Source organism: Taeniopygia guttata, chromosome 12 (assembly GCF_048771995.1).
Source record: "Taeniopygia guttata chromosome 12, bTaeGut7.mat, whole genome shotgun sequence".
NCBI classification, from domain to species: Eukaryota; Metazoa; Chordata; class Aves; order Passeriformes; family Estrildidae; genus Taeniopygia; species Taeniopygia guttata.
Window position 1 is genome coordinate 13,802,963 of NC_133037.1, and position 25,522 is coordinate 13,828,484.

A 25,522-nucleotide genomic window follows, 5' to 3' on the forward strand; every position below is an offset into this window, starting at 1 on the left:
TTCCCTGGATTCAAACATAGAGCACCTCAGGTTATTCAGCCTAGAGCCAGAAGCTGATTTGTAGTCAGTCCACCAGTGTTCAATTTTTTCCAAGTAACAGGTTGTGCACTGTGGTCAAGAGATCCACAAATAAGCATTAACAAGGAATTTGGGATGCCTTTGAGACCAGCAGCAGGTGAGCAGCAATGCACAGGCTGAAATACCAAACACCAAAGTATGCAGAAGAGAGTTTTAAATTCCTGGATTTGCCCAAGATGTGCATGAACTCAACGGCAATGCCCTCCTGTCTTTGTTTCACTCCAGGCCTGGACTGAAAGCCATGTTAAATTAATCTTTGCTACATTTTTACTCACCTTTTTAATGCCACGCTGCCTATCATAGAAACAGCACCAATAATCCCCATTTGTTTGTGGTTGGAAACTGTGCTGGAGAGCCATTTCCTGATCACCATGTGCATATCATCCTGAAAGGAGACACAGATCATGTCACCACAGAGGTACTTGTGTGTATCACTCACGGGTCTATTGGCATCTTCACTTACTGTCATCTCCAAGGGCTACACAGGGATGGTGTATTAGGATTACATCTTAAGGAATGCACATTCTGACATTTAATTTATTATGAAAATACTGGTCCCAGCTCCAAGTAAGCAGCATTGAAAGTGATTTGGTTTGACTTTTTTCTAACTACTACACAGAACATATAGCTGGTCCAGGTTTCAATTATTAATAATAGAAGAGTATGTTAAAAAAACAGCAGATGGTCTTGGAGCCTGTCACACACAAACAGCAGCTGCAGAGTTGCCCTTCAAAACACTGTCAGCTTCAGGAGGCTGAGGGATGGAGCAGTTTGTGATTAAGTCCAAAGACAATCTGTGCAGTGCAGAGAAAAACTCCTGATCTAGAGATCCTCATGTCTAAGAGGCATCAGCTTAGAAGAACACTTAGAGAAGGCAAAGAGGAAGCTGGCTCTCAGGATACTGATTTCTTTGGTGACCTACCCCTTGAGTCTTCAGTATCACTGAGGCTAAGAGTCAAATTGCCAGCCTTGGACCTCCACAGTTACAAACTCTCAGCTCAAAATAAATTCTAGACATTTTCCTCTTCTTCTCACAACTTCTGAGGGTGACAGGCAGAACATCCTGATGGCAAGTCCTCCTGGGCTGCAAAGTCACACTGCGTGTTGCCAAGGCAATTTTCACAAGTCACACATAAGACTCAGGGTGGGAAGTGAGGAAATCACTGAGGAAACTAGTTCAGAAAGGACCTAAACCTGCCATACAACTGGGAATTTTGGCAGTGAAGAGCTCCAATTTAACAAGGTGAGTGGGAAGGACAAAATGGCTATAGACTTGCTGTTTTACATGCCAAAGACCAATCACAAGGAGAGGAAGGGCAGTTTTCCTTCATAGGCTCAAGTTAGCTTGCACAAACATACCTACAACTACAAACTACACAGGGACTCAGAGAAGGACAAACAATCCTGATTTCTAAGAGCTGAACTTTATGAATGGGAAGATTTTAAACCCTGACATCTCTGTTGTGAAATAAATATCTTGGAATTATTTCTTTATCTGCTATGCTCAAAAATTCAGAAATGCAGACAAAGGTACCACCACTGTTATGCTGCAACTGAATCACACAAGGTATTCTGTGCAAGATGAAGGTGAATTTAGACAGACCACGTTTGATAGCTTCTCGTGTTTAAATCAGAGGCACAAGAGGTGTGGAGACTACCACTTCACAGCAGAGTACTCTGCTCTGTGCAGTTCAGCTCTTCTAACAAGAGAGTCTTTGTTTTCTCTGGTGTGCAGAATTTAAGTGGCTGAATCAATACAAACATCTCAGGGAAAAAGCTGAACTGTGTTTTCTGAAGGCTTCCAAGTGATGGAGAAACAGAGCAGCACAAGGAGGCTGCTGAAGTTACGCTTTTGCAAACCTTCAAGGCTCAGCTAGACAAAGCAACAATCAACATGACACCATGCTGGTGACAGTCCCACTTTGACTGGAAGGTTAGGTCAGGGACTACCATCAGTACCCTTCCAACAGCATATCTAACAACTCTGCCTTTCTCAGCCATGCAAGAGAAGGGGACCTTTCTGGGAAAGATGAGAGGCACAGTCACTGTGACAAGCCCTTGATATCAGGGTGCAAAGTCCAGAGCCACAGGTTGGTTTGCAGATTCTTGGGGAGAGGAGAATTTTAAACTCAAGGCTATCCTGACATCAATCGCTGTTCACAGATGATTTTTAACAGATATTTAGTTAACCTAGCAGAAGAACCAAGGCACAGATTGAACAACTTTCTGTTGTGTCCCTGCTTACCTGAATGTAGCTCCCTTCTTGCTTCTGGCTGAATGCTAAAGTGCTGAGGATGTAGAAAAGCTTCCGGATCTGGCATGGATTCAGTTTCTGTGTAGAGTCTAAAATGGTCTGTAAGAGAAGCCACAAACTACCTCAAAATATCAAGAATCCCTTTCTATATTCTCAAAAAACACATCAATTGTCAACCTCAGGGAAGATAATTACCTTTTTTGTACGCACATGAAAAAGCTACATTCAAATTAATCAAAGGTAAATGTCAGATTATTGCTCTGGCCTTAATTATGGGATTTCATTTTATCAGAGGCTGAATGGGAAGAATAATTTAGCTACCATAAGCATTTTGGGAGTGCTCAGGGCATGTGACAGCCATCTATTTTCGATCAAGGTTTGGTCACAGGATTCAAAGTATTTGACAAGCAAGTAATTTTCATTTAACAATCAACCAACTAAACAGCAAAAAGTATACAGCTTTCCCACAATGTATAATTAAATCACTGGGAGCACCAAAATATCAGAGAGGTGTGGGAATACCGACACACACTCTCTTCAAGGGCTCTTAAATACAAGCTGTCCTTAAGCTACAAACCACCACAGGGGGAAAGTACTGTTACATGCTTGCCTTGCTGTTTAGCTCTTCCCTCAATCTCCACTTTTACTGCTTTTGGAAATAGGCAATCGGGCAGGTCAGACCCTGCTTATGATTCTTAGAATTCAGTAGTCCATTCTTTTCCTCCCCACTGAGTACTTTATTTTAAATTTTAGGATATGTCTTCTTCCATCTCTGCAAGCAATTTTGTCTTAGGATTCAAATACTGGCTGAAGTACTGTCAGTCTTTCAATAGACAGAATGTGCAGCCCACAAAGGGGGCAGGTGTTTGCCAAGTTTTGAAATAGCTCATGTAAATAAAGACAATATTTCCATTGTAGGCACCATTCTATGCCTGTAATTTAAGCATTGTCCAGCTAAAGGGAATTGTCTATCTCAATTTCCTCTGGCAAAAAAACACACAGTGCTATCTTACAGCTCACACTTTGACAGCAGATACCTTTCACTTCTGACCACTGCCTTTCTCCAGGCAGAAAAGCTTTACAGGTACAAGTTTTTCCAATACCTCTATTTTGGAGAAGTAGTGGTCCATTCTGGATCTGAGGCAAAGTGGTGTAAGGGACCCTAAATCTAGTATAAACCCAGAAATGCACATACCTTCACAAAGGTGGCATAGCGCATCAGCAGGGATGTGTGCTGCACCACCAAATCCGTGAGCACATCCAGAGAAATGTCCAGTTCTGTCTCAGTTCCACTGCACACATGAGTCACCAAAGCAGCCACAACCTCCTAAGGAAAAAGACACCAAAAGAACCACAGTGAAACATCAACAGAAAAATGTCTGCCTTACTCTGCTCATATGAACTATGCTGATCAAGTACAGACAATCACAGCAGTCTTTGTGCTTGAACTCAACTTGCTACCAGTCTTGCTGTGATTATTTCCCATCTTCTTCTTGGCCTAGTCTTTGGCACAGACCTCTCTCCAAAGGCTTCCAACTGCCTAAAACCCTGTCCCCTAAAGGATTATGACATACACTCTAGAACAAATTGCAAACCTAAATAAAACAGCTGCCATCCATCACACTGTACCTGCTGGCAGTAGGAGTCGAAGGCTGCAAAAGCTTGTTTGTACATGCAGCTGCCAAAGGAGACTACAGCTGGGTGTGCTGAGTGCAGAAATGTCTGAGCAAGGGCTAGGATTGAAGGGAAGAAGTCTTTGATAACCTGAAATACAGACACCATGAAAGAGGAGATTACTGTTGCTTGTTTTCAACATATCCAATGCTGAGGAAAGCTCAACTCCAAAAAAATCACATGACAGGTGCAACAGAGGACATGTGCCTTGGGACACTGATCTGGACTAAAAATTATAAGACAAGTACATGAACATTACTGTAAAGGTATAAATAATGCAGCACAGGGCTAAATCATCATCTGACAAGATCTTTGAGAGATAAAAGAGAGAGTCCCTAAGCAGGATCAGCACTGACCGTGGAATGGTTTTGGAAGGCATTCTGCATCAGCTGCTCTGGCATGCAGCCCAATCGGATTTTGCTCCTCAAAACCTTCTCAGTTTGCTTCCTGTTCCTGGTGTTTGTAGAATGGATTAGCAGCAAAACTATCAGATCCAGAACCTTTTAGAGGAAATAACCACCACTCATTACAGTGAAATATTAAACAGTCCAGATAACTCTAAGTCAAGGCTTGAAGTCTATACTGAGAAGAAAAAAAAGAGCTCAGAAAGTCCCAAGAGTCACAACTGATATAAAACCTTATGAGCACAACAGGACAGAATTAAAACAGGATAATTCTGTCCCTTAACATCAGGTTCTTTGTAACCAAGAGTTATAAAGAAAATGGATGGCTGTTATATTTGGAACAAGTCCAATACCAAGAGAACCATCCATGAAACACCACTGGCAAGTTTCTGGTCCAAATACAAAAAATCTCTTCATCTACAACCACAAAGAAAGCCCTTGAGAAACCAAGAGAAGAGGACATTTACAGAGCAGAATTATTACCTTATGGTCAGACACAGATGTGCTGTTCTCAATAGCCTGAAGGAAAAAAAACAAGAAAGCTGTTAGGCTACAGTACAATACTATAACACCAAATCATAAAAGGTGGACACCAAAAGTCTGTGACACCCTGCTCACAGATTTCTCTCCTCTACAGCAGGATGCCCATTAAAGTCAGCAAACTGGATCTTGCCAACAACAGAGAATTCAGAAGGCATTAAAAAAATAGCTGAAAACTGAGTTTGAACAGACGTTCTCATATAACATGAGGCTTGAGAAAGGAACTCAAGTACTGAGTAATGAGGACAAAAAACAACCTCATGGTTTACACTGAAATGCAATTTAAAATTAAATTTAGCTGATACTGATTTCTAGCAGGACATTTTCAAGCACCTTAAGGCTTCACATAGCTCAGTCTCAATATATGGGTATACATTTTCCTGTCTTGCAGAATGAAATGTGTATCAGTAAAATGAAGGGCCAACATTTATCTTTTAATACCACATTTGATGACAAGAAAGGCTCAGGCTCAATCAAGGAGCCCAAATAAATAAGGAAACAAGGACTGAAGCATGTATTTTACCTTAATCCATGCTTCAGAGACATCTTTCTGAAATCTCACAGCCAACTTGATGACGTCAAAAAGTAGCTTCACACAGTTCTGGCTGGTGGTTACTTGGCTCAGGGAAGAACTGCAAATCATTAGAAAAGAGGAGACTCAGTCCCTGCAAATACTGTCACAGAAGGAGCAAGGCAGCCCAGCAGTCACAGCAGTTAATTAAAGCAGCCATTGTCCAGAGGATAGGGAGTTTCCCAAGAGGGTAGAAACAGAGGTCGCAGAATCAATGGAAAACATACTGGAGTGAACTTAAAACAGATAAACTGGTAGCAACATTATTATAAATGAAGTTGCTTATCCCCATGCAGACATGGAGGCAGATGGCTCAAAAGGAAATACATCCATGCAGGGGAAGCTGGCTGGACAAGGAGTGACAAATGTATTGTATTAGCACCAATAGGAAGGCATAAAGGTGTCCATGCCCTTCCACAGGATAAATTGGGCTTGTGTATGTAGCCAATTGTGCCAGAGAGACTGGAAGAGGAACAGTTTAAGTTCTCTTGTCTCATCCTACCCTTAGAGAATCAGGCAAACTTGTTTAAGTACCTGGCCTGGACTTGGCTTTTAATCTTCTTCTGGGAACTGTGAATCTGGAGGGGCAGAACACACGATGACAGATCCAAGCTCTTACGAAGATCAGAAATCACCTGTAAAGCAAAAATCCATGCACAAATCATTGTGACAAAAGAGGGAAGAACACAAAAAGCTGAGGAAAAAAATACAATTTCCCATAATAACCCTAAAATTATAAATCGAAATTCATATATTTGTAAAGATTCACAAGTATTTAATCATGCACAAATTTAAAATTAGAAAATGAACCAGCAACACTTTTCACCTGTATGTCATAAAAAAGATAGAATTTTTTAAGACCTACTCTGTGAAATTCCCACCTATATCTGCTTTACATTGCTGTGAGCTGTTTTTATTCTGTTTAGCAGCTGAGCAAGATATATGACAGCCTCAGGGACATGCAAGTTTACCAACATGACAGCTATTCAAACGCAGTGTACCAGCACAGACTGGCTTCCATGTCACAGGCACTCTCTTTTTTACAGAGGTCTCCCTGAAAGGTTTGGGCAGATCACAAACCTCATTTGGCTTAGCCTGAGGCTTCCTCAACATATGAAACAAAGTGTGTTTGATATCTCAGCAAGGTTGCCCTTGATCCCTTGGCAATATTAAAATTTTACTTGAAAACATAAAAAACATACAGCTCTGTGTGTGAAGCAACCTCACGCTGTTAAACCACACACTGGTGTGGAAAATACACACTTCATTATGAAAAAGATACTGTACCTCTACTGCATCTGCTGCCTTGACATTTTGGAGGATGAATTTTACTACTACAGGCAAATCTTCCAGTTTTACTGAAGGCACAATGGTCATGGCAGACTGTCGCACCTGAGGAGAGAGCAACACTCCATCAGCTGGAAGACAACATTTCACAGAAACATAGTTATGCTAGTGGGAAGGAATCCTTGGAGACTTACAGTCCAGCCTTCTGCTCAGAGCAGGAATATTGTCAGTACTAGATCAGATTCACCTTGGCTTTGCTGAGTCTTGAAGGATGGAGGAAACCACCAATCCCTGCCACCACTTTGATAATTTATATCAATGCTGCAGACCGTAACTTGTTTCTCCAAATGTCCAGCCTAAACCTCTTGTGGCCACTGCTCCTTATCACTCTTCAATAGGAAGAGCTTGGCTCCACCATTTTTTAACTGGCTTTCTAAAGGGAAAAGTATGGAGGATGTGTAGCCTGCTATGCAGCACCAGCCTTTTGGGACTATGTAAAACACTATTTATGCACTCAAATGAACCAGTCTTCTTTTATTCATAAGAAGCCCAACTCCAAAGAGTGCAGCAATGCAATGTATCCAAAAGGCACAAGGCACATCATCATCTGTTCTGCTTTATCAGCACTCTGCAGGGAAAACCTATTTAATTATTTAATCACCAATCTGCCTTTCTTTTCCTTAGTCTGGTCACTGTATTTAAAAAAGATGAAAAATTGACAATAAGAAGGTTTAAGACAGGTAGTAAAAAATTACTGCAGCATGACAAAGTGCTTCTGCATTTGCTAAAATAGCTGTGATTGAAATTCCTGGTTGTTACAGTATGCATTCAGAAAACTTCTCTCTGCTCTTTGCTGAGCCCTCATACGTGTTTCAAAAACCAGCTTTAGCTTCTGACCTCTTTCCAACTTCAGGAGCTCAGGACTTTTGAAGGCCTACAGGAGTCAGATTTAGCAAAATATTGGGAATGAAGAAGCAGTTCCAGCTCTTGTGTTGCTAAGCAGGGGCTGGGGTCTGCTGAAGTGCTCAGTAAAAGCTCTCACCTCAGCCACAAGTTCTGCATCAAGATCCAGACGAGAAAGGGCATCCAGGACTGGCACTGTCAGCCGTCTGCCCTGCTTCAGCAAGCAGCTGATACACAGGGAAAAGAAAACAAATACTCCTCTTAACAAAACCAAGAATGTATCTTTAGTGTATTGTATGATTCCAGTATAGTTTTTGTGGTCACTGCAAAAAAATAAATCTCTGAAACTGACAACAATATATGCCACTAGCATTATGGAAAACTTGTTCTCTAAATTATTACTCCTCATGTAAGAACTGCACCTGTCTTTAACAGCCTCATGGACTTTCCAAAATCCATGTAATCATTCTTGGCTGACATCTCAGTTTCTTACAAACTTTCTCTAGTAAGAACTTGTACTTAATTTTTTTTAGTTGAAAAGCAGCTCATCAGCAGCATCCTGGTAACTCTGTCTGTGCTCCCTACCTCATCAGAAGTAATGAGCTGTTTTCTGCATCAGAAAGGGGTAGAGGCTATTGAGAATATGGAAATAAGTATGCCTTGCTGATACTGTTCGGATCTCAGCTTTCAAAATACACAAACAGAGAAAAGAGAAGTCTGAGGACTTTGATTAGCATAGGAAAAATGTGTGGAGTGTTTTTATCTAGAAGCTGAGGCAATAAACTGAGAATTAAAACAAAGTCACAATTTGAGAGGGTACAAGGAACAGGATGCACTGCTTGCAGTAGTAATCTGCAACAGTGATCACAGGTTTGAAAAGGTAATTAACATCAGAATGTAAGTGATCTGTGCAATAGGAAGAATTAGAAACACTTAGACTACTCAAATTATTGTGTAAAATTAATACATTATTAAAAAAGACAGATGTAAGGACTAGCCTTTGGCAGTGCTCCCTGGGAAGATAACTCTTGGCATTAGGTTCCCCAGTTGTTTGGGTCAGTAAATATGCTCGAGAAAAGTATATAAAATAGCCAGAAAGCTCTGTTTCATGCACACATTTACTGTGTTGTGGGTCTGTTTTTGTTTTTTTTTATTAATAAAAACCATGTTGATCCTTCCCACAGCAGAATCCAAGGCAAATGAGAAGTTGTCAGTAGTAATATCCAAGTGACTGATCATAGACTATCCAGCAGAAGTAGTGAGTACTTAACTAGATGCTACCTTTGCTGTCTTCAGGTAGTCAAGAGTTTAATAATTAAATAAAAGCAGTTTTGGAGCATTGTCTAAATGCAATGTCTTTTGCTGGATTGCCTGTGATCTCTTTAGGAGCATAACAGTACAAATGGGATGTCCTAAGACAGTGGCAGGTGTATCCAGATATTGCAGTTAACAGGAACACAGTGCTGTCCTAATACTTCAGTCAGCCCCAGAGCAACTTGCATTAATGCATCTTGTCCTTTTCTGCTGAGTGCAAGGGGGAAAAAAAACAAAACAAAACAAACCCTCCCAACCAAATCATCCATACCTGAGCTCTCTGGCAACCTCACTTTGCTGGGAATCCTCCAGGATCTCAGGTAAACTGGTGATAATATCATGCTGGATTGGCACTGGAGAGACACTAACCATCTGCATTAACTTCCTGACCAGATCCTGCAGACAAGAAGTGCACCGGTGAAATGCACAAATCTCTCAGCACCTAAGGTCCCTCAGTGCAACATCTGACTGAGTTTGTGCCATTGTCCTGCTAACATCATGAAGCAGAGCACAGATTTTTGTGGAACAATGGTATTTTACAGCTAGGATATAATGATCTTGGTGAGAAGAGGAAACTGGGAAACACAACAAGCTTCCCAGTGTTTAGTACTCCAGTGGAGAGTAACCCACAGAGACCAACTGACTTAGGGAAAGAAGGAAAAGAATCACCAGAGCAGGAACAGGAACATCCCCACACACTTGCAAGTATCCAGTACCTTGTTAAAATTAAACAAGAGGGGATTGTAACTTCCTGCCAGCAACAGCTTTAAATGGGGTCATCTGTGTGAATACACAAGCACAGATATAAATTTATGTAAAAGAAGACAGAGCAAGAAAAGAAGAAAAATGTAAAAGATGCTCGGAGGTCACTCAAGGCAAACATAACAAAACAGAAAAAAATCTCTCCTGCAGTATGTGAATACCAAAACAACATCAATTCTCATCAGCACAATAATTCAATCTAATCCCACCTGAGAGGCATTCCAAAAGTTGTTTGGAAAAAGCATCCATGTGATTGCACCTCTGGCACCCACCTGGCTGTCAAGGAGCCTGTCAAGCCACTTAAACTGATTGACGATGAGCCGGGGGAAATTTGTTCCAAAGGTGCCCACACTGAAACAGCAGAAAAGGATACACAGCTTAGTCAGACCTACAGACTCAAAAGCTCTGCTGCTGGTCAGCAAGACCAACTCACCCCATTCTTAACTGGTCATTAACACATAAAAAGATCTTCACTCTTCTTACAGTTTGATAGGAGACAAGTATAACAACATCCATTTTTCAGAATTCCCAAAGGATTCACCAACAATTAACAGCTTACCACTTTTACATCCAAGATCCTTTATAATTATTGGGTGAAAACAGTTCAGACCTTGTGACTGTCTATTTTAAACCCTCCTCAAACAAGATTTCAGTCTGAGACAATTTCTTGGATTACACTCCTGTGCAGCGTTTGTATCCTGTATTTCAGCACTGGAACAAAAATTGCAGCAGGAACAGCCTCAGCTTCTTTCTGCCCCACTAACTCTGCAATGAGCATCCAGGGCACAGGAAGAAGAGATGAAGTGGTCAAGTCTTGCCTGTGTTACACCTCAAGATCTCACTCCACTGTGGTGTTCTACATTCAAAAACCAAGAGATGCTCTTTCAATTTCCCTTGTTTGAACACAAATTGCAATTTCAAAAGGAGATCTGTTTGCATCTCCCAGCCTCCTAAAACTCTGCCAGCAGCCACTTCTATTTTTTTTTAATAATGAGACACTCTGTAGTCCCTCTGCTAAAGTAATTCCTAAGCTTGTGTCAGCAGTTGTGAAAAGCACAATCAATGCACAATGTCTGCATTTTCACCTTCTAGTAATTTGTCTGCTGCTCTATGGACTCACAAATTTAAGATAATGATACCTCACAGATTATTTTACACAGGTATGAAAAAAGCCCCACATCAGTGCAAACTGCCAGTCAGGTAAATTTAAAGTAGTAGCTAAAGTCAAACAGATGGTGATTGTCCAAAAGAAATTCCATTTCAAAACAGAGAGAAGCCAGTTTATACTCACATGTCAAAAAAGAATTCAGGGATCTTTTCCAGCAACAGTGTTATCACAGCAGGCTAAAAGAAAGGAAAAAGACAATGTTAGGCTGATTTACTTACTGGCTGTGCTGTGGTATTGCCACCAAAACTGACCTTCCAGAAAAGATGAAATACACAGAGAATAAAATGCTTGAAAGGCTCAATAAAGTATTTCCTGTATAAGAAATCTCTTGCCTAATACCAGAAATGAGGCACACAGCCTAAGAAGTGAAAACCACTTTTCAGAGGGTGGTATAAATACCCACATAACCAACAGAACATGGCCACATGCACAGGATGCACAATTCCTCTGAACCTTTATTTCTCAGACCCTGAGGTGCTCTTCACCACACAGAAAACTAAAGCATCAATTTTAGATACGTTTGAAAACAGTGCCCAGCTCTAGCACTTAAAAACCATTCTCCACAGTGGATGTGATCATATCTCATCAGAATTTCCTATGGTTGACCTAAGTCATCATCTCTCATTCTGCCCTCGTTCATCTTTGAGAAGAGTCTGACTGTGTCCCCTACACCTTGCAATCAGGTATTTGAAGACTATGAAATTTCCCTTAATCTTCTTTTAAAACTAAACAAACCCAGTTCCCTCTGTCTCTGCTTGTCTGCCATGTGTCTCAGGCCCTAAGCATCTTTGTGTCCCTACAACAACAAACTGGGCACCATTCCAGATGCAGCCTCACCTGCCTGAAAACCAGTTCTATTAATCCTTTACTTAAGTAAGCAAAATGTTCCCTACAATCAAAACCATTGTAAAAGGCAAGCTAAGGTTCCCATACCTGTAAGATCTTAATCCCAAGAAGCAGTTTAATGAGGCTTTCACAATATGAGTGCACCAAATTCCTGCAAGAGGAAACAATCCACCACAGTTGTGTAAAAACATTCTGGGAGAAGAGGCTGTAGCTCTTCTCATGACTGTTTCTTTAAAAAACAACATACAATGATTTACGGTAACACATGGTAATCACAGACACACACAATAAGATTTAAAACTTTAGCTCTGAACCAGCTCATTCTCTACAAGACTAGAAATGTGAAAGTCTGTGCTGAAGCTGTATCTCCTGGAAAACAAAAATCTCAAAAAGGATTTTTTTGATCCAGATGCAACCTTCACCAGCCCTGGCAAATTTTTTTCATAGTATTTGGTTGATGCCATAAAATGCCATGGAATCCAATGTGTGCCACGGGCAGACAGTAAAATCTGTGACTTTAAACTCTCTGCAATTAAACAGCAATGGACTACACCAGCCATCCTGCCTTGGTGTGCACCAGCTGGAGCCTTTAGCTGCATTCTGGCCACTGTCAGAGCACATAAATAGAGACTGGCTCTGACTGAAGGGGAAAGCAAAACACATTTTCCCTACCTCGACCCCTCAGTCCGTACAGGAGTGCACGGCAAGAGGCAGTTCTTGAACTGGTTCCTGTCCTTGATGTGGGATTCCAGGCCACTGATGAACTGCTTCACAACCTGCAAAGCAGAGAGAAGTTATCCACCCTGAAGGGACACCCCAGTCAACTGCTGGCCTTTAGGATGCATTTTGCAAGCAGATGATAAGAACCAGGAAGAGCCATCCAGGGAACTGCAGACAGAAACTGTGATGGAAGGAATGCTGGATAATAAATGAATGCTGGAGTAGACCATTTCCAGAGGAAACAGTGATTGCTCTGCAAAGTAACTCTAAAGCAAATGTCTCACATTTTACTTTGATTTAAAAAGCCTTTGCCTTTCTTCCTGCTCAGCTGAGATAGCAGCATTTAATGTGATGAGGGCTACACCCAAAAAACATTTGCAGTCAAATCATTGGCCTCAAGACTTTCACCCTGGACTTGCTGTCTGGGAAGGAGCATCACATCATGGCAGTGCTAATGCTGCCAGCTCCCACCCAACACAAAACCAAACCCAGCTTCCACCAGAAAGCTATGCAAGTGATTTGTCTGCTGTAAGAGTCTTTGTTTATTGAATAATATTGCCAATGAAAATTACTTTGACAGTCAGAAAAAGTGACTAAAAGGCTGGAACAGAAGCACTAAGAGAACTGGAAAATCTGAACCACAGAAATCCAAGATAAGCTGCTGTGTTGCACACTTTTGTATGGGACTAGCAGGGACAGGCAGATGCATTTCCATATTTTCCCACTCAGCAAACAGCTTTAAAGGAGGCTCTTGCCAAAGTTACTTACAGCTGGGTAAGTAGGGTGCTTCTCCAGGGCCAGGCAGAGCTTCTTCTGGAAAGCCATTTGATCAACAGCTAAGGAGACAGTTTAGAAAGGAAATAAAGAATGAGACACGGTCTTTCCATACAACATCACAACAGCTACACCAAGTGCAAGCTCTCAAGCCCATTCACCACCATTTTGCATTTGCTCTATAGAGAAGTCCAGCTGGCAAAAGTCTAAGTGGGATCAGCACTCGTGCTTTCTTTAGTCAGGGCTGAGAGTAACATTGAAGACACTGAATACAGAGCTTCCTGAAGGCCTTGTCTGATATGAAAGGCAACAATGCCACATTTGTTTCCCCATTTCAGAGCTCCTGCCTCTGCAATTCAATACTGTAATCACAGATGCAGTCTAATATTTTTTTATATACCTCCAATAATCTTTCAGAAGTCTTTAGACTTAACAGGTGTACACCCAAAGAGATGGAATAATGAGTTTAGGTGATGCACTGAATTCAGCAGGAGCAAGAGATATATAACAAATAAGAGGCCAAATGAGGGTTTGCTTGAATTTTGAAACAAGCTGGCTCAAGCACTTTTGTGCTGCAAGTAAAACACATCATTACTTTGTACTATGCATCCTTGTAGGTTTTGATCTAAATCAGAAAGAGCAAATGTTGAACTCATACCTATTTCATTCTGTCCCTCCCCAGCTTTCAGCACAATTCCTGATGTCCTGAGGAGCTCTTCAAAGACTCCCTCATCCTCCAATCCATAGAAGGCAGAGGCATTTTCCTTATCAGAAATCCGTGACTTCTTAATTTCTAAGAAAACAAAACATGCTGCATCAAATACATAAAAAATCAGCAGTGTCATTAACAGTCAGCATTACCAAAACTGCCATTTTGCCTTTGCCCCTTCTTGGGAGCTGTTGCCTCTATTAATGGTCTCCTCCCCACTAAGATGATACCCAAGCACCTACTTGGCAAGTCTGTCTTGCAGCTCTCTTCAGAAGCATCAACTTTTGACAATTTCCTTTTTGAAACCATGGTAACAAAACCTTTGTTGTTGCCTAAAAAAAATGCAGGAAAAAGACAAGTGTTTTATTAATCTCTTTTTTAAGCAGATCTAGAATGTATTAGTGAATAGGAAAAGGAAACATGACAGAAATTGAGAGTGCTCAAAGAAAGACAGATTGCCTGAGTAACCAATATCACACCACATTTTTCTGCTGTGCAGGTTGAAATTTTAGAGCTTGTTGTATTTAAATAGCACAATACATCCTTTTCTCTAAAATTCAGTTCTTCATAAAACAAGGCTTGGCCTTCCAGACACCAAGCAAATTAAATAGCAAATTAAAGTGAGCAACTATGAGAACTCAAATTACATCCACTGAGCTAAACTCAAGACCCTCTCCATATGCCTGGCCAAAGCAACAGAGGATTCACAGATGGATGTTCATGAGCCCAAACACATTAAGTGACCCTGTTCGTGTCCCTAACCACGAATCATAGCCAGTGAGCTCTGTCAGCACAAACCTCCTTCTCACCCATCCTCTTTTGGGGTGGCAACAATTAAAAAGAAAAACAAAAACCTTGACTCACCTTTAAAACTTAAAAGTTATTTAAAAAGATGCATGTGCATCTCACACTAAATTTCAACTGCTTGGCAGAGGTTGGCAAAATGAGTTATTTAAAATATTTGCGTGGAAGCGGAATGGTTAAAAAACAAAAGAGCAATGAACCTTTCAGAGCTGTTCAGGTGTATAAATATCTGAAAGGTAGGTGCCAAGGAGATGGTGCCAGACTCTCTTCAGTGGTGCCCAGCGACGGGATAAGGAGCAACGGCCAAAACTAAAACACGACAAGTTTCACTTCGACATGAGCAAAATCTTCTTTAGGTTGTGGATGGCAGAGCAGTGGAACAGCTGCCCAGGGAAGGCTGGAGTGCCCCTTCCTGCAGACATTCCAAACCCACCCGGAGCAGCCCCGGGTGCCCCTGCCTTGGCAGGGGGTTGCACTGGTGATCTCCAGAGCTCCCTTCCAGCCCCGCTACTGCTGTGATTCTGTTCTGGGTGGGAGGCGCAGCCCAGCCAGGGTCAGGCTGGCCCCTCTCCATCGCACCTACTGCCAAAGGCAGGGCAGTGCCTGAGGCGGCCGCTTCGCCTCTCCTCAGCTCAGCTCAGCTCACCTGAGCCCACCTCACCTGAACCGAGCCGAGCTCACCTCCCGTCCTCTCCGGGCAGGCCAGGGCAGAACTCGCCGCTGTCCCGTCACGCCGCTGTTCGGACACGCCGCTGTGCTGTCCCCTCACGCCGCTGTCCTGTCCCCTCACGCCGCTGTCCCCTCACGCCGCTGTGCTGTCCCCTCACGCCGCTGTCCTGTCCCCTCACGCCGCTGTCCCCTCACGCCGCTGTCCCCTCACGCCGCTCCCGCTCGAGTTTCCCGCCAGCGGCGCGCGCTGACGCCGTTCCGCCGGCGGCGGAAGGGCCGGTGCCGGTCCCGGAAGCGGAAGCGGGCGTGCGGCGGCGGCCCGGTGTCGGCCGGAGCCGGGCCCGAGGCGGCAGCGCCGCGATGAGCGAGCCCGAGCTGCTGCTGGACTCCAATATCCGGCTATGGGTGGTGCTGCCCATCGTCTTCATCACCTTCTTCGTGGGCATGATCCGGCACTACGTGTCCATCCTGCTGCAGAGCGACAAGCGCCTCACGCAGGAGCAGGTGTCCGACAGGTCAGGGCCCGCCTCACCCCGCTCCCCCGGCCCGGCCCGGCCCGACCCCTAACGCCGCGTGTCTCTCTTCCAGCCAAGTCCTGATCCGGAGCAGAGTCCTTCGGGAAAATGGAAAATACATTCCAAAGCAGGTGCGGGCTTTACAAAGAGGGTGGCTGGGGAGGAAGCACAGAGCGCGGGGCTCTGACCGGGCAGTGCCGGGGGGCAGCAGCGCCCACCAGGGCCCGCGGGGTCGGACCTGCAGGGTCAGAGCCCTGTCCAGGAGTGCAGATTCCTGGGAGTCTTGGACACAGCACCGCCATGTGTGTCTTTTCCTTGACATTTATGTTAGCTGTCACTGCTCGATGTTTTAACTGCATGCTGACATGAGATGTGCCTCCAAACTGCTGTGTTTGATATCTGCCAGCAAGCACACAGGGATGTAATGCTAGCTTGGGATAACCTGGTGGTCATGCAATGCCAGCTGAAATGATTGCTAAACTAAAAATGCATCGCTCATGCTCTGTTGGTACCAAAGATGTATTTTGTGAAATCCAGAGGTCAGTTGGGTGAGTGAAAATGTTCCATGTTTCAGTATTGGTACTCACCAGCACAAAGCATTTGCACAAAACACTAAAAGCTCTTTAATTAACATGGGTTTCTCTTCAGAGAATTCTTATCATTACTTTAAGAATTTTAAAAGGCAGATATGCTATTCTGGATGCAGAAAAATGTGAGGAGCTTTAGAACACATGGGAAGTGAGGCATCTATCCCAGGAAGGCGTGTTGTGAAAGAACTCACAAGATGTCTGAATGTCTGAGCAAGAACTAATGCTTCTGTCCTTTTACTTCTTACGGTGTTGGCATTGTCTTTCTCTGCTTTCAGTCTTTCCTGTCCCGGAAATACTTTTTTAATAACCCCGAGGACGGATTTTTTAAGAAAACAAAAAGAAAGGTAGTGCCTCCTTCACCAATGACAGGTATGTCAAGGTACCCTAACTGCAGCCAGGTAGAAAAACCTGTCAGTGTCTGCTGAGGGTGAAAGGTCAGTCAGCTTTGCAGGGAGCTCAGGCAGTGTGAGGGAGGGGGTGGGAGTGAGATGCCTCTCTTGGATAACAAAAACATTAGATTGCTTCATGTTGCTTAACTTCAGCCTTGAGCTGCTTGCAGCGTCTCAGGAGACCTGACCTCCTCAGGGCAGCCAGGAGTGGGAGCCCTGCTCTTGCCTCCTTTTGCCAGTGTTTTGCTCCAGCTCCCAGAGGGTCTTCTCTAAAGTGGTTTCATGTAATTAGTGTCTACATCCAAGTAGGAACTTGTCTTTCCTCCACCCAGGTGAGCTCACAGAGGGGTCAGGCAGTTCAGAGATCTGGGGCAAGGGATGGGGTCAGACACAGCACGGAACACACCACCTCTGTGGCAGCAGCCACCACCTCACTGGCTGCTCATCTCATTTTGCAAAGTATTATCAGCAATGGAAAATTACAGATGCTGGGATAGGAGTGTTGTCTCATGTAGTTTCTTAATTATATTATCTGACATGTAATGACTTGTTTCTCTTTATTGTGATGTGCTGCTGCTTCACATCCCATCTATGATTTGCAGATCCTACCATGCTTACAGATATGATGAAAGGGAATGTAACCAATGTTCTGCCTATGATCCTTATTGGTGGTTGGATCAACATGACATTTTCAGGATTTGTCACAAGTAAGTGTCTGGAGTAACATGGGTTTGGCTGTGTTTCTGAAGATGGCCTTGAGTCTGAGCTGCATCAGCGATTTGCTTCTGTACCTGAGAGCAGTCAGTTAGAAGCAGCATAAATTTGGCTTGTGGCACTGCTGCTCTTCACTCCACAAACTGCAGAGATTTGCTTGTCCCATTGCAAAGGGTGGAAATTGTTTTCTGAGTATTGGCCATGGTCTCAAGGAAAATAGCTCGTGTACTTGGGAACAACTGTAGTGACAAAACCAGTATTTTATTAAAACTGTTTGAAATTTAGGTTGATACAGTGGATTCTCCTCTGAACCTGTCCAGGGAATTGGTTACTGTGTGGAGTGTACACATCAAAAACACTTACTTAAATTCATAATTCTGTTTTTTTTTTTTTTCCTATACTGTTAATGTGGTAACTGTTTCTTTAACAAGGGACATTCCCTTTCACAGTCACTGAAGTAACACCTGTGAGGGTTTGGTGACCTGATTTAAGTTTCAGAAAGTTTTCATCTTAAAATGAACAGAATTGCAGTTTTTTCAAAAATCCAAGTTAACCTTTTATTGTACACATTGCACTCAGACTATATTAGATGTAATAAAAGAAGTACCTGCTCACTTTGCCCTGTGCTTTACAATCATGCAGTGTCACTGTGAAACTGGGCTTTGTTTTTCTTTATCCTGCAGCAAAGGTCCCGTTTCCCCTGACGCTGCGTTTTAAGCCAATGCTGCAGCAGGGAATTGAGCTGCTCACTTTGGATGCATCCTGGTAAGCCCCTGTCCTTAGCAAGCAAGGTCCAGTTCCCACTTGGAAAATGTTGGATATGTTAATAGCCCTTGGATGGTCTGTGTGTGCTGATGAAATGAGGTCATGAGCCAGCTTTGAACTGACAACAACTGTGCTTGTTCTGATTTGTCAGGGTGAGCTCTGCTTCCTGGTACTTCTTGAATGTGTTTGGACTCAGAAGCATTTATACTCTCATCCTGGGCCAAGATAATGGTAATGCACTTGTCATTTCTGGGAACTGGCTGCCTCTTCCATGGGATGTTGTCTGAGGGAGGCTGGGGAAAAGATTTCTGAGTTTCCAGCCAAGAAGCTCCTGAATTCTCTCATTTCTGTGAGGTTACTTACTGTCCATGAGCCAGGTTTGACATCACCTGCAGCAAGCTCCCAAATCTCCTGCATCAGCCACTGGCTCATAAACTTCCATGGTTGTTAGCCCAGGCTTTCCTTCCCATCAAATCAGTGCAAAAGTTTTGCACTCAGGTTTATTTCTAGCAAGTACTGGTTTTAAGGAAAACTGCAAAGATTCCCTAATATTAGTTGTGGGGCAGGACAGATGTGCATTGGGAACAGAAAACTATTTTCCTCAATTTTCTGCAATTTTATGTAAATCTAGCTAAGATGGAGCAGGTGGGAGCAAGATGTCTTGTCAGGACTCCTGGCACAGCAGTGTTGCATTCTGGCTGTTGCTGCAATGTTCTTATCTATAGATAAAAACCTTCCCAATGGCACCATGCTCCAGGGAGTGCTGTTTAATAACACAGAAATCAACCTCTCATTTCTCATTTGTAGCTGCAGATCAGTCCAGGGTGATGCAAGAACAAATGACAGGGGCAGCAATGGCCATGCCAGCAGATACTAACAAAGCATTTAAGGTACAGTATTCCCACCTGCATTCCTGTTTGTGTGAGCTTGCAGAGTCATAAGCTGCATGTAACTCATTGTCTCCCACTGTCAAGGGAATTGCTTTGGATTCCTATTCCTAAAATTAGAGCTGATAGCTTAGAAAGGCTGTGGGAGTTGCTCTGGGTCTGGCAGAGCCCAAATACCCTGAAGCAAACCTTACAGATCAGTCATTCCTGGTACAAAAGCTGCATTTATGTCCCATCCTCTGCTTTTGCTGAGGAAGAGGGTTTTTTTTATCTTGAGGTACAGTTCCAAAGCAGAAGCTGGCTCTCCAGAAGTTGTGTTAATAGCGCAGCTGAGCATGACTCCAGCAGGCACCTGATCAAACTTGGGTAAAAAATCAAGCCAGTCAGTTCAGTGGAAAATCCATCAGGAATTTACTGTCTTGAAGTTCTCCTAAAGCACTTTCCATAGGCACTTGTTTGTTAGACTGCCTCTGCCTTTCACAGGCAGTGTTTATGGCCAGGTCTATGCACAAAGGACAGACCTGGTTTCTGGTTTTGTGTACTGCAGAAGAGGTCTAGCCACACATAATCTGCTGCCTGGGAAGCTGGGATGGTCTGCTCCTGCTGTTTGTTTTCAGTAACCTTCCTGGTTAAAAATCCCACACTACCTAGGCAGAGGCTCAGCCAGGGAAGAGGTTGCTGCAATGCTGGAGCACTGGCTGTTCTGTCAAACTCAGCACTGAGGTGCAATTCCAGCCATTACTGACTCCACTTCCACCTAGTACTGGCTCTCCACAGCATTTCTGCCAATTCAGCCTTGCAGGGACCAAAACCTACTACATGTTCCAGCACAAACAAAAGGGGGAAAAGCCCATATTGCAGGAGAAGTGTTCTGGCCAAGAAATACCAATCTCTTGCTGGGCATCATGTGACATGATTTTTTTGCAGGCTTTGTGCACAAGTCTGTGATAAGGTGCAAAATTTTTGGCCTCTTACCTGTTGTTACCAAGTAACTCTGAATTAAAGAATTAGCTCACTGCAAAGTACTTGGCCCACCAGAACAGTACTGGCTGTTATAGAAGCCACAGACTGCTCCAGAAGCTTAGAGGTTAGAGGGTTGGCAGAAAGTAGATAATGTAGTTTTTCTAATTTCTGTGATGCAGTTTGTATTGAGCATAAACCACCGATTTCAGAGAGTTGACAGGATTGCCAGGTTTTTAATAGAATCAGCGTTTGTTGCAGTTTTTAAAGCAAGCACTGCTTTGTGTAGTTCTTGTCTAACTAATCCTCTGTTGCTTCTCTTTCTCTACTTCAATGCAGACGGAATGGGAAGCCTTAGAATTGACAGATCATCAGTGGGCCTTAGAAGATGTAGAAGAAGAGCTCATGGCAAAAGACCTCCATTTTGAAGGCATGTTTAAGGAAGAACTTCAGACCTCCATCTTCTGAATTTGAGAATATGCTTTTGTCTCTTCTTGTAAAAGTTATTTGAAAAGAAACCTGTTATCTAGAACTATATAATGTATTTTAGCAAGGTTGCGATTAAAATAAAAACATCATGTTCAGAACTGCAGTGCCCTCACTTTGATTTGACACACAGACACACTATTTCCCTATTAATTTAATCCTTCCCAAGTCCATTTGTAAGCACCTGAGTGCCCACACAGCCTCTCCTGCCTGCAGGCAGGGTATTGCCAAAGAGTGCCTGGCTGTTATTTACTGGGCCATGTGGGATAATAAATGTTTTAAGCTGCCCATCTTGCACTGTAGAGAACAGGGAGCAACTGTTCTTAGCTTATCCCTCTGTAGAAGCTCCTCAGACCTGCTCCCCAGGGAGAACAGTCCCAGCCTGGAGAAATGCTTTGCAAACAGCTCTTCCATACTCTGGCTGTTTTTTTGTGGGTTTTTTTCCCACCCTTCTTTATTCTGAGCACCTTTTTCTCCAGGTGAAACTGTAAATCCTCTTTAAAGCAGGAGCTGTGACACTGATTTTCTGTTCTCACCAAATACCTCCCCAGTGAACAGGGAAGCTGCCCCTTTGCTTTCCCTTCTTCCCACAATGTATTTCACACCATGTTTGGGAGGTCAGCCCTTCACAGCAAAGCTCAGCAGCTGCTGTTTTACATTAAGGCTCATTAACCCTCAGGAGCTCCAGCTGAGATCAAGCTCCTGTGCTCTCACACTGTAATTTTGGCATGAAGACTTCAAACCTTCTCACAAGGGTTTCACAGCCCACCCTGACCTGCAGGACTGGGACAATCCCACACACAATCCCATTATACTTCCTCAGCTTTTTCCAGCCTGCTCTCAAGTGTGTTGTGGAGGAAATTGCAGAAACTGCAGGACAACTACCTCAGTGGCAGCCCTGGTACCCCTGGAGAAAATGGACAGAAGGAAGACCAGGACCCCTCAGGGGCCTGCAGAGGAAAAGGAAGGACAAAACCATAGCTGAGGCTGCCCAGTGCCACAAAAAAGCATGGACAGCTTTGCTAGAGCACCAGGTACCAGCAAGCCAGCACTACAGGGAGAAAAGGCAACCCTGGAGCAAAATGAACCCTCAGCTGTGCAGAGCTGTGCCCTCAACAGCTGATTTTCTCCCAGATCCCCACTGGCTCTGCAGGACTCGCCCTCCCCTAGCCCAAACTTTCCCTAGAGCACCAGGCACCCCCACAACCAGCAGTCTTAGGCCACATAATGAAAGCTGAAAATACAACAGAACCCAGTTTCAGTGCAAACCACTCTTTAATTTTCCTCTTTGTACAACAGAGCCAGCCACTTACAAAGTGCTAGTCTAAAAAACAGTCTGGTATTACAGCACACACACACAACCAGCCAAAGCCCAGCAGCTCAGAGGCAGAGAAAGCAGAGCTGGGCTGCTTGTTCTGCAGTACAACAGAGTCTGTTCAGGATCTGAGATTGAGCCCCACAGATGCATTTCTCAGTGCCAGCACAGGTAGGGAGGCAAGGAGGAGGACAAAGGCTACTTCAGATTGATTTATCTTTTAAAAAGGTCTTTTACTGTCCTCTCTTTCCTCTATTCCCCATTTTGGAATGCCCACATGACTTACTTTCAGAGTAAAACAAACAAAAAAATGCTGATTAGAGTAATTTCAGTGCAGTGCTACAGCTTAAAAGTTGCTTTTTGCATGCTCTCCTCAGTAATAAGGAAAAAAATACAATATTGAGTTGCAAAAAATAAAAATAAAACAGCAGAAGCAACTAAGCAATTGTGATCTCAAAATTTAAATTTTAATGCTTTAAAAGCTAATTCCACAAAGGAGAATCACAGCAGCAGCATGCTGGCTAGAGACAATGCCCCCTCCTCCTCTCCATCTCTTTCCAGTGCCCTGGCAAAGGGCTGCCTGGTGCTGCCCTCCCAGGGTGCAGGGACAGGCACACTGCAGTTTCATACAGAGCCTGCTGCCCAGGGCTGCAGAAAGGTGGGGCTGAGGTGGCAAGTTTGGAGTTAAATGGATGAGCACTGCTGACCACCACTGCAGAAGGTGAAGGCCAGCACTGAAGCCACAGCAGCTGCAAGCACATATTCCAGAGGGAACAAAAAGCACACTGATAGCCAGTCTCAGCCTTTGATTCTGCCAACACACGTGGATCCAAGAAAGAAAAACCCTCCTGTCTGGTTCACTACCTTGATCTAGATGTTTCTCTCTAAAATATAGGCTAAGGCTCTGGAAATTTTTTCCCATTTTTCCCACAGAAGACCAGTTCTCCACTGAGACTCAGAGGAGTCTCTGAGAAAGCTGGACTTGAATCCTAAAAAGCAACACACAGTAAAGGAGGACAGAGGAAAGAGCATTTGCCAGTTGTGACAAAAGCATGGAGCAGAACCATTGAACAGCAGAAGCAAACAGGACCAGGGACAGGCCTATGATACCTGCAGCCCCACAGAGGGTGATCAGGTGAGGATATAAAAGGCAGCACTCAAGTAGGAGGGCTGAAAGAACAGTCCAAAAAAAAAAAAAAACAAAGTTGCAAGAGTAAAGGCTGAAAACTCACACAATCCATTGTATTGGGCTGTCACCCATACAGGTGACAGCTCTGGGGACACAGTGCTAATCTTGGCTGGAGACATAAATGAGCAAAAAAGGATTAAAAATGCTGTCACTGCACAAACCGTAGGAGAAATGCTGGCAGCAGCAAAGTGCTTACAGAGCAGCCTGGAAGTGAGGAGTGTAGGAGATGGAAAAGACAAGAAATCATCAATGTTATGGATGGTATTTTCTCTCCAGAAGAACAGGGGCCAGAGCAGCTGTATCCTGCATCACCATGGGGATCAGCCTGCACATATGCCACACCACAGGCAGGTATGATTCACTTCTGGCCAAGATTCCTGCATCACTGGATTCAGTGTTCACATGAAAAATGCTGAGTCAAAACTGCCCAGGAGAACCTCAAATGCATCAGTGAAAGGATGCAAGTAAGAGAAAAGTCTGTTGCTTTGCCAAGGGACCTAGGTACAATGGCAGAGACTGCAACAGACCAGATATACAAAGATTTGAACTGAGCTCCAGAAAGGCTGCAGGAGGCCTCCCTGACACAGGCAGGGCCCAAAAGCAACACCAGAGAGTTGGCAGGAACTTCCAATGCCGATTCACAGAATCGTACCCACCATTCTCCTCCACGGGCCCCTCAAGGCTCAGCTGTGGCCTCTCCCAACCCCAGCTACAACCCTCAGCCCAAGAACCACAGCCCCAGCCCCTGCCTCTAGCCACACAGCTCAGCCAGATTTTAAAAAGAACTTTATTGAAGCTCCAATATATATTATTTTTGGCCTCTAAATATCCAAGTGTCAGCACCTATTCCTGGCTCTTCAGTGCTATTCTGCAACCCCCAGCACTGAATCTCTCAGTGCTTGATTTTCTGCTTCACCCCTACAGAAGGAAGAAAAATTTTCAGGCGCCTCAGGCATTTCTTTACATTAGCAAGCACTATCATGGTGGCTGAGTGATGGAGGTGGTGCTTAGTTGGTGTCCATGCCATCACATTCTTCCTGGGGAGCAGAGGGGGCAGAATGTTCCTCGCTGTTTCGGCGCTCATAGAACAGCACATAGGCAGCTTTTGTCTACCAAACAGAAGAAAACCCATCTGAAACCATCCACACAGCTTGGCTGCAATGTCACCCCCAAAGCAGGGAACCACACTCTCAGCAGACCTGGAACAGCCTCAAGCCAAATACTCACCACTATTTGGTCTTCTGAAGCCACCGAGACACTGCTGTCATCGAAGTAGTACCACTTGTTGTTCACCTTGTTCTTGGCGTAGGCAGTGTCTGTCAGGGGAGGAACTGAGCTCAGCATGCTGGGCAGGGCCAGGAGGGGATGCACACCTGGGGCACTGGGACTCCAGCCACGTGTGCAGGGGAGACCAGAGCCAGTTTTGGCATTGCCTGCCCCAAGCCGAGTTAACCAACACAAACATCTTCTACAACATGCCAGCTGGCCCAGCTAGTCTAGGACCAGGTTCCACACACCAGGCTTATCCCTGACAGCTGAGATACAGGGAAAAGAAACTTAGGGAAAAACAATAGTAGGCTTTGTTCACTGTCCTTGAGTCAGAGCTTTCCCAAACACACACAGTTTAAGACTGCATTTTCACTTGAAATAAAAAGTTTTCTGCTGCTAATGGATCTGATTTGGTTCTTCCAAGAATCCTCACTCAAGAACAAAGTTAGAAGTCCCTCAACATCTCTTCCAGCCAAGACTTCCGTGACTGTGATCTCCAACCTCAGAATACGTGCCCCTTCAGCTACAGGAGTTCACCATCCTCTCATGGTAAATTGCTTCTGGGTGGTTTTACAAGTGTCACCTACAGCATGGATCTGTATGGGCACCTTATACAGGTAACTCACCTACAGACACTTTTCATCTATGCTGCAGCAAAACCAGTGACAGAAAACACAGACTCATCACACACCAAACTTGTATATAAGTGAGTTTTTCTCCTGATGAAATGACATTTTCCTATGTCAATCCTTATCAGTGCAAAGATGGAGACATTCTACTGTCAGCCAATGTCACAATTTCAGGTTCAACACTGAAAAATTTTGACTCCACTCATAAACTGGGGAACACCATCACACAAACTAATGACAATCAACCAGGGTCCCACAGGCATTAGTCAGATCTCAGGCCAAAGTGCTGCTACCTATCTGGCCTCTATACCCTAACAGGATCCCAATGCAGTGCTCA

General features: G+C 43.9%; 3 protein-coding genes across 6 annotated transcripts in view; 1 reads left to right on the plus strand and 2 right to left on the minus strand.

Moving 5' to 3' along the window:
* The window catches only part of FANCD2 (FA complementation group D2), a 34,995-nt gene extending 19,238 nt beyond the window's left edge, over positions 1 to 15,757 (minus strand). Inside the window, exons 1-19 of one of the 2 annotated variants that reach the window (XM_030282983.4) lie at positions 15,490 to 15,757; positions 14,247 to 14,336; positions 13,954 to 14,088; positions 13,290 to 13,357; positions 12,474 to 12,577; positions 11,889 to 11,952; positions 11,079 to 11,131; positions 10,060 to 10,138; positions 9,297 to 9,421; positions 7,851 to 7,938; positions 6,809 to 6,913; positions 6,056 to 6,156; positions 5,474 to 5,582; positions 4,894 to 4,929; positions 4,363 to 4,506; positions 3,962 to 4,096; positions 3,528 to 3,659; positions 2,324 to 2,431; positions 354 to 463 (exon numbers count right to left, since the gene is read on the minus strand). In XM_030282983.4, the coding sequence (XP_030138843.4) occupies positions 354 to 463; positions 2,324 to 2,431; positions 3,528 to 3,659; positions 3,962 to 4,096; positions 4,363 to 4,506; positions 4,894 to 4,929; positions 5,474 to 5,582; positions 6,056 to 6,156; positions 6,809 to 6,913; positions 7,851 to 7,938; positions 9,297 to 9,421; positions 10,060 to 10,138; positions 11,079 to 11,131; positions 11,889 to 11,952; positions 12,474 to 12,577; positions 13,290 to 13,357; positions 13,954 to 14,088; positions 14,247 to 14,313 (1,763 nt within the window). In that variant the 5' untranslated portion in view covers positions 14,314 to 14,336; positions 15,490 to 15,757. Of the gene's footprint in view, positions 1 to 353; positions 464 to 2,323; positions 2,432 to 3,527; positions 3,660 to 3,961; positions 4,097 to 4,362; positions 4,507 to 4,893; positions 4,930 to 5,473; positions 5,583 to 6,055; positions 6,157 to 6,808; positions 6,914 to 7,850; positions 7,939 to 9,296; positions 9,422 to 10,059; positions 10,139 to 11,078; positions 11,132 to 11,888; positions 11,953 to 12,473; positions 12,578 to 13,289; positions 13,358 to 13,953; positions 14,089 to 14,246; positions 14,337 to 15,469 lie in introns of both variants that reach the window. The other variant, XM_072935069.1, reaches the window with a different exon arrangement.
* Positions 15,758 to 15,779: 22 nt separating this feature from the next.
* LOC100190503 (transmembrane protein 111-like) lies at positions 15,780 to 20,884 on the plus strand (the record flags this gene model as incomplete). Its single annotated transcript, NM_001245246.1, is given in 8 exon segments — positions 15,780 to 15,992; positions 16,066 to 16,123; positions 16,858 to 16,951; positions 17,574 to 17,678; positions 18,369 to 18,450; positions 18,602 to 18,681; positions 19,258 to 19,340; positions 20,637 to 20,884. Coding segments are annotated over 3 exon segments (201 nt in total). The 3' UTR covers positions 16,887 to 16,951; positions 17,574 to 17,678; positions 18,369 to 18,450; positions 18,602 to 18,681; positions 19,258 to 19,340; positions 20,637 to 20,884.
* A 1,155-nt stretch (positions 20,885 to 22,039) lies between these two features.
* USP4 (ubiquitin specific peptidase 4) overlaps positions 22,040 to 25,522 on the minus strand; it is a 33,770-nt gene continuing 30,287 nt past the window's right edge. For 2 of the 3 annotated variants that reach the window (XM_072935070.1, XM_030282986.4), the window contains 2 exons: positions 24,515 to 24,603; positions 24,057 to 24,396 (listed from right to left, as the gene is read on the minus strand). In XM_072935070.1, the coding sequence (XP_072791171.1) occupies positions 24,295 to 24,396; positions 24,515 to 24,603 (191 nt within the window). In that variant the 3' untranslated portion in view covers positions 24,057 to 24,294. Of the gene's footprint in view, positions 23,269 to 24,056; positions 24,397 to 24,514; positions 24,604 to 25,522 lie in introns of those variants that run through there. The other variant, XM_030282987.4, reaches the window with a different exon arrangement.